Source organism: Centroberyx affinis, unplaced genomic scaffold, assembly GCF_046629955.1.
Source record: "Centroberyx affinis isolate AG114_WGS23_722 - 3 ecotype Tasmania unplaced genomic scaffold, CSIRO-AGI_Caff_v1 ptg000472l_1, whole genome shotgun sequence".
Lineage (NCBI taxonomy): Eukaryota > Metazoa > Chordata > Actinopteri > Beryciformes > Berycidae > Centroberyx > Centroberyx affinis.
In genome coordinates, this window is record NW_027279130.1 from 194,257 (window position 1) to 201,233 (window position 6,977).

Consider the following 6,977-nt stretch of genomic DNA (forward strand, 5'->3'; position numbering starts at 1 on the left):
TGCTAACACTTTAGCATGTTGAGTGATAGCAGACCACTAGCGTTATCCAAAGTAAGAAGGCTGACCCTTTAGTAATGAAAAGTTGTTAGTGGATTTTTCATTTCCTTTTCACCATTTCATGGCCTGAAGATTCAGCAATTTTAAAAATGAAATGTCATTAATTAAATACAGCTGATACAGAGAGGTTTATTTTTGGAACCATTTCAGCTGTGCATTTTCCATTCCAGCAGAGCTTGATAAGCAAGTACACAATTATTGTATTGTTTAAAAACATTATAGACACATTTTACAGCTCTTTTGTATAGGCTAGCTAATTTGAAAAGGTTGCACTTTGTCTTGGTGACACATTTATTAAAGGAACAGTTGTGTGCTGAAAGGGAAAGAGCTATGCAGTCATCAGCACATCTTACAGCATGGTACAAACTACATAATGAACGCATTTACAGTGGTTGCCTGCACAGCCTTACCTAGGAGCAGGTGTGTGTGTGTGTGTGTGTGTGTGTGTGTGTGTGTGTGTGTGTGTGTGTGTGTGTGTGTGTGTGTGTGTGTGTGTGTGTGTGTGTGTGTGTGTGTGTGTGTGTGTGTGTGTGATTACGTGCATGTGCTGTTAATTGTACTGTCTGCGTGTCTGGACATACTGAGCAGCATAAGACTGCCTGGTGTGCTGTGCCTCCTCTATCTCTGACTCATACATCTCTTCCTCTTCTTCTTCTTCTTCCTCCTCCTCCTCTTCCTCGTCCTCCTCCTCCACTTCTCTCTGGCGCTGGAGGGTCCTAGTACGGGGCTGCGGATGAAGCAAGGCCATAAAAATCACACTTTATTGTGTTATGATCCTGAACCAAGGAATTTGTATCTGACACTATGATGTGAGCTCACCCTCCTGGCTGTATCTGGGTACTGGCTGTGCTGGAATCTGCTGCTTTGGCTCCTGGTGGAGGCCAGAGTCGACCTGAAGCTCTGGCTCATGGTGAAGGCACGAGTGGGGCTGGCATGGCGGCTCACGGAGGAAGCGGAGTGGCTGGTCAGAGGGGTGTCCAGGGTCCCGGACAGAGGGTCAGACATCCTGATCCTTCCACTGAACAGCTGCGGAGACAGGAAGACCGCATCAGGTTGCAGGTTTTCATTCCAACCAAACACTACACCCAGGCCCAGTTTTCAGTAATCGGATTGGGTATTTCAAAATGCATAAATGAGATTCTGATCATTCAAGTTGGGATTTGGATTGGGTAATTCCAATCCTACCTTTACTCAAGTTTAAATGTTGCTTCTGCATTTTTCAAAATAACAGAGATTAGGATAGTTTTGATGCCAAGAAAAAAGCAGGACCATCTTGATCCCACTGGAAGGGTGGATACAGGATTTATTTAGAGACATAAAGGACTTCATATACAAGCAAGATTCATCTGCTGAGGGTGTGTGGAAAGTACAGCCGGTACATTCTGAATGTAGATTCATAATATTAATTTACATTTTATTCCATGAGTAATACCAATGCTGCCACCATTCCAGCAGGATGGACCAGCTGGACTGATTTATTTATTTATTTATTTATTTTTTATAAAAAGTACATGAATTAATTAATAAAAACAGAGAAATGTAACGTTTTGTGTTGAATTATTTTGTGGCATCCAATGAGACTTTGCATTTTGTCTTTAAGTTCTTATGCATGTATACTCGTGCAGATGCGGGACTAAAAGTAACATAAACTGTGTTTTACACGTTTTCATGTTGTTCACTCGTTTTTTTGGCTTGACAACATGTAACAGTAGGCGCAGATGGCAAGACAGAGGTCTATTTAAAGACTGACAATCTGGATTCTGTAATCTTGATCTTGTGGTATCGGGATCAGAATGAGCCCATCTGATGATTTTTTTTTAAAAACGTACTCAAAATCATCAAGATCAGTCTGATCCTGGATTGCAAGAACGAGTAGAAAATCTATATAATTCTGATCCAGGTTAAAAGATTTGAGAAACTGGACCCAGGTGTTTTCACAGGTCAGTTCCTCCTCTCTTGTTGAAGGTGCACTAATCAGTGAAATCCACTGCTGTAGAGTTTGGTTGGAATGAAAACCTGCAAGACTCTTGGCGAGCATATATAGGCGGTCATCATGTGTGCTATACCTCCAGATCCTTGTGTATGTCCATCGCCTCCAGGTTCTGGAACGTGTGCGTGTAGACCTCCAGGGCTTTGGCATGGAACAGCATCTCCACCGTAATGAAATCTGTGAAGATTGTCTGCAGAAAGAGCAACGATCTACGTGAGTTTTTCGAATGAACACATTGCTAGAGAATGCATGTGCGTCTGTCTATTTGAGACTGACTTTGACGTCCTCCAGTTTCTGTCTCTGGAAGTCGTTGATGGTCTCCTCCAGCTGCCTGGTGCTGCGCTGGGCGCTGTTGGTAGCCTTCTGGGCGCCTACCTCTGCCTGTCATTGACAACACACACACACAACCACAGCCGCTAGAGAGACCACATCACCACACTTACCTTGTAGTCTGATGGAGACGCTTGAACGGCTGGTGCAGTGAAGTGTAGCCTTAAGAGAAATCACATTACCTGAGACTGAAAGGTGTTGTCAAGAAAATACTTTCAAGTCTAATTGTTGAGAGAGTTTCATTCCATCTTGAGACATCCACCATTTCAAACATGTGACACTTACACATGACAGTAATACTCACTACTGAATATTATTGATGCTGTGAGCTATTGTGAGCCCTTTATTTACAACTTAGTAAAAGTTGAATGGGTGTAATCATCAGTGTTGAGCAATAAAAACTTTTCAAAAATCAATATATACTGTTTTTGAAGGAAACCCTTCAAATACACCAAGTTATCACGTCTGTGGAAATATATCGAGGCCTGATATACAGGGGTACAACCATGCCATAATTTCATTGTCCCCCACCAAAGGGGGGACTAGTTAGTTAGTTAGTTAGTTCGTTAGTTAGTTAGTTCGTTCATTAGTTTGTTAGTCACACTGTAACGTTGACTTTGTGCCGCTAGGGGGCGGCATTGACAATGAATGGGGACTCAGTGGTAAAGCGGGTCATACAGTTAAAGGTATCATACAATGTGGGGGACAATGAATGGGGACTCAGTGGTAAAGCAATACAGTTAAAGTTATCATAGTTATTTTCTAACTTCATCTAGGGAGTTTTTCCTTGCTACTGTGCTGATGCCTGTTTAGTCCTGTGCTAATGCTCTTTGGGGATCAAGACTGGGTCTGTACTTATTTTGTTGTTTATTATTCTGTTATTTCATTCCTATGTTTATGTTCAAGCACTTTGTGACATCTTGATGTTAAAAGGGCTTTATAAAATGAACTTGATTGATGTATGTGATACGCTGCTGTATTTATTGTGTTATTGTAGTTATTGTACAGTTGTTGGACTGTTGTACTGTTATTGCATCATCACTGCACTACCACTGTGCCTCAGTGTTGACTACTTATATCATATTACCACTTACCTACTGTGCAATACCATATATCACTTACCATTTAGCATTTATATTATTCATAACACTCACGCTCCTGGTGTTGTATGTTATATTGTATATTGTATTATAAATTGTATTGTAGTGTACATTGTGTAATGTACGGATTGTATTTATTGCGTATTGTAGTTCTTATATTTTGTACTGTATTGAGTAAAAACAGGACAATTACAGTTACTACATTTCAAGATATAACTTGTAAGCCTAATTCTGAGGAGAGTAGGCAACAGAAATATATGGTCAATCTGTCCTTTCATTGTCCCATACCAAAATGCTTATACAATTTCACTCATACTGTATTTCAAGGACACTCAGCAATCACTGACCGACCCAAGGGTGGAACTAGATCACTGGTGGGGGACAACATGTTTACTATTTGCTTGTTGCTGTTAAAGAGAGTGAAATGACTATAGGGGAAGGATACAATGCTCTGCCTGTCTGCTGGGTTCTTCAGCCGGATTTTCTCCAGTTTCTGCAGCTCCTTCAGCTCTCTGTTCCGATCGGCGCTGAACTTCTTGAGATCTGCCTGCGCGGCAGAAATGTTGTCAGCTTCAAACACACAAATGAAAGGCTACTTTGTCTTTGCCATGGTGATGACAAGAGGCTGTGGTGTTTGCGTGTGTGTGTGTTGCTTTTTCCAGGCGGTGTGTCTGTGTGTTCGGTAATGAGCAGAGAACTTTTATGTTGTGTCATGGGAATAAGCTGTTAGTTCCACATCCATAGGCTACTCACCCTTTTATTTTTGACGATGTCTCCGTAGGCTTTGAGAGGAGCAACGACTCTAGTCTCCAGCCGCTCTACCTGTGAAGAACAAAGACTCTCATCTTGACGGCAGCCGCATGCTAAGAGCTGTAGAAAATACATTTATGCATGGTAGATTACTATGGACTAGGGATGGGATATTATATCGAAATTCAATATATCGCAGTACAAAAAATGTGTCAATACGTATCGTGGGGCAGAAAAATTAATCATGATATTAGCTCCATTTTATTCTGCTGTAGTAATCACAAATGAGACGCTTGACCATCACAATTTCACAAGCTCTCCATCCAAATTATATTATTGTCACTTTATAATGACATTTTTAAATTGTTGTTTACAGTCTAGCAGCCAATGACATCGCTAGAAAGATTTGTGTCTCAGAAATAAACAGAATTCTGCACAGTCAGACTTATTTAACTTTTATTTATTACATCGCATCGCGGTTGTATCGAATCTCGGACCCCCTGACCTGAGCCTGCCTGTAGTCCTGCACCATGGCCAGGTCTTCGGCCAGGTTCTTCAGGCCGATGCGGAGCTCTGGGTCCTCTGTGCCGGAGAAGTCGAAGAGCTGCGCGACCAGCAGGTCCGCCTTGTCCCTCAGCTTGGCTGTCTTCCTGGTGTAAGACGCCAGCAGGGAGCAGAACAGACCCAGGTACTTCTCGGCGTGACTCACTGTCTGCTCCATGCTCTTCACCTGCACATCTCTGGTTGGACACATGAGGGTAGATGGCAGTAAGATGCTAAAATAATCCACTTTGGTGTCATTTGGAAGTGTTTTGCCTATGTTTTGAGCAGCTTGCAGAAGAGTTGTTTTTATCTCCCTTGTGAAACAGTCGACAGTTATCTTTTGCCTGGATCATGCAGCCATATTTGTGGATGAATGAAAACAGTGAATCCTACCTGGAGAAGAGGCTGTTCATGTTTGTTGTGTTGAGTCCTGTGTAGCTGCCCTGCTCCGCTGTTGGTCTTGGCTGGTTCTCACCTGCCCCAGGTAACCGGAAGGCTGTTGCCATGGAAGCATCAACAACAAGAGTGTGTGGTGGAGGTGTAGGTGATGATCCTGGCCACACGGTGGCAGCAGAGTAACATGGTAACCGTCTCCTCACAGAGCAGGAGGAGGCTGTACTCTTATCCCTCCGGACCAATGAGGAGTCTCAAATTAAACCTCACTCTCATTGGCTGCCTCCTCCTCCTCTCTCTCTCTCTCTCTCTCTCTCTCTCTCTCTCTCTCTCTCTCTCTCTCTCTGCCTCTCCCTTTATTAGAGGGATTAAAGTCCCAATGAACTGAAAGATGTATTTTTCAGGAGTCTATGAAAGAGATGTGCTGAAGATGAAGAGGAAAGCTCCGCTATACAGGGGGCGCCACTCAAATGGAACTTCTCATTCATTTACACAAAAACCCAAACAATTGTAAAAACAGACCTCACTGCCAAGCAGCTACCAGCTTGTGTAATAAAGCGTGGAACATCTTCCTTTAACCTGAGAATGAGCCTTTTATAGACTTTTATTTTCTGTCACTATATTTTGCACATTGAATGTTTTACACTGGTAAAATAACCTACTTTTCTGTTCTGTAACATAATGGCCCCAGCACTACATAGGTGGTTTTAGAGTGTTTAGAGAGTTTGAAAGCACATACTAACCTAGTACACGTAACATACAGTATGTATGTACTGCATACTGTACACTCAAGTGATGATTCAGTATACTATTACTAGCAGACAGTTCAGATTAAAGTGTACTCAAATACATCAGATGACCAGGCCAAGCAAGACACCCAAACACCCAAACATTTGGCATGTCATTGCTATCAATATCCTGATTTTTTTCCTTCATTTTATGAACACAAATTGACTTCATGACCCTTAATTAAATTCCTTGTTGTACTTTTTGTTATCAAAAAGTTTACATCAGTCATTAAAAACATTTCAAAAATAAGAGCCAGATGACTCATCTCACTATTTCTATATCTATGGTCAATATGTTGATTCCATTAGAAGTAAAAGGGATACGTATTCAGAAGCTCCATATTATAGCATCATGTTAGCGTTTTTTGCACTGAATGAGGATTATGGAGTTGTCCCCGATTACTTGCATCAATCTCTAGATGGCGAGCTGGAGCAGTGTGTCCAGTATGAAGAATTAGTCGTTTCTATTAGTAGTTGCTATGTAACGGTACACACAAGCTGATTTGGCTGCACATTGGCCCAACATCATATTACGTAACTTCATTGGTGTTGTCACTATTTTGACATCATGAAAAAGGTGGCAAAGCCAATTAAGTCATAAAATTATGTTGGGCCCCCACATATGCCCAAAGCAGCTTATATGTACTGTATAATAAATATTAACAGCATCTGAAATGATGTAGGAGGGATCATGCAATACCATTCCACCTCATGAGAGTTCATCAACTGGTGCTCAAATATACACTGAAAATGCCTTTTAGACAATATTGTTTATGTAGCACTGTAAATATGGGGCATATATGGGGCATTGGGGGGTCTTGGACAGCAGGAAAGAAGTCAGGAAAGAAGTCATCTCTCATCCCATCCATCAAGTATAATGGCAAGAAATGGCTTCACCCACCCATTTTTCCACAATTCTATCAGAATGAAAAGTTATTTCTACTCAATGTATCTCACAGTACATGATTTACTACATTACTATTGGATTAAATGTGTTCTTGGTGTGAGTCTACTGTCTTAGCCTGC

General features: G+C 41.6%; 1 protein-coding gene across 1 annotated transcript; it reads right to left on the minus strand.

Annotated features, from left to right (window-relative positions):
- Window positions 1-607: 607 nt before the first annotated feature.
- LOC139642378 (CBY1-interacting BAR domain-containing protein 2-like) lies at window positions 608-5,183 on the minus strand. The gene is made up of 9 exons (XM_071517187.1): window positions 5,164-5,183; window positions 4,733-4,967; window positions 4,231-4,299; window positions 3,923-4,024; window positions 2,560-2,565; window positions 2,324-2,428; window positions 2,124-2,237; window positions 877-1,083; window positions 608-784 (listed from the first exon to the last, which is right to left on the minus strand). The coding sequence occupies exons 1-9, from the start codon at window positions 5,181-5,183 to the stop codon at window positions 608-610; spliced, it is 1,035 nt and encodes a 344-aa protein (XP_071373288.1).
- Window positions 5,184-6,977: the final 1,794 nt, after the last annotated feature.

What these genes read in the sequence shown, in the direction of transcription:
- LOC139642378 (XM_071517187.1), bottom strand. Translation starts at nt 5,183, where the DNA reads ATGAACAGCCTCTTCTCCAG. An exon ending in ACATCGTCAAAAATAAAAGG is followed by an intron (nt 4,025 to 4,230) that starts GTGAGTAGCCTA and finishes TCTGCCGCGCAG; the next exon opens with GCAGATCTCAAGAAGTTCAG. An exon ending in ACATACACAAGGATCTGGAG is followed by an intron (nt 1,084 to 2,123) that starts GTATAGCACACA and finishes CTGTCTCCGCAG; the next exon opens with CTGTTCAGTGGAAGGATCAG.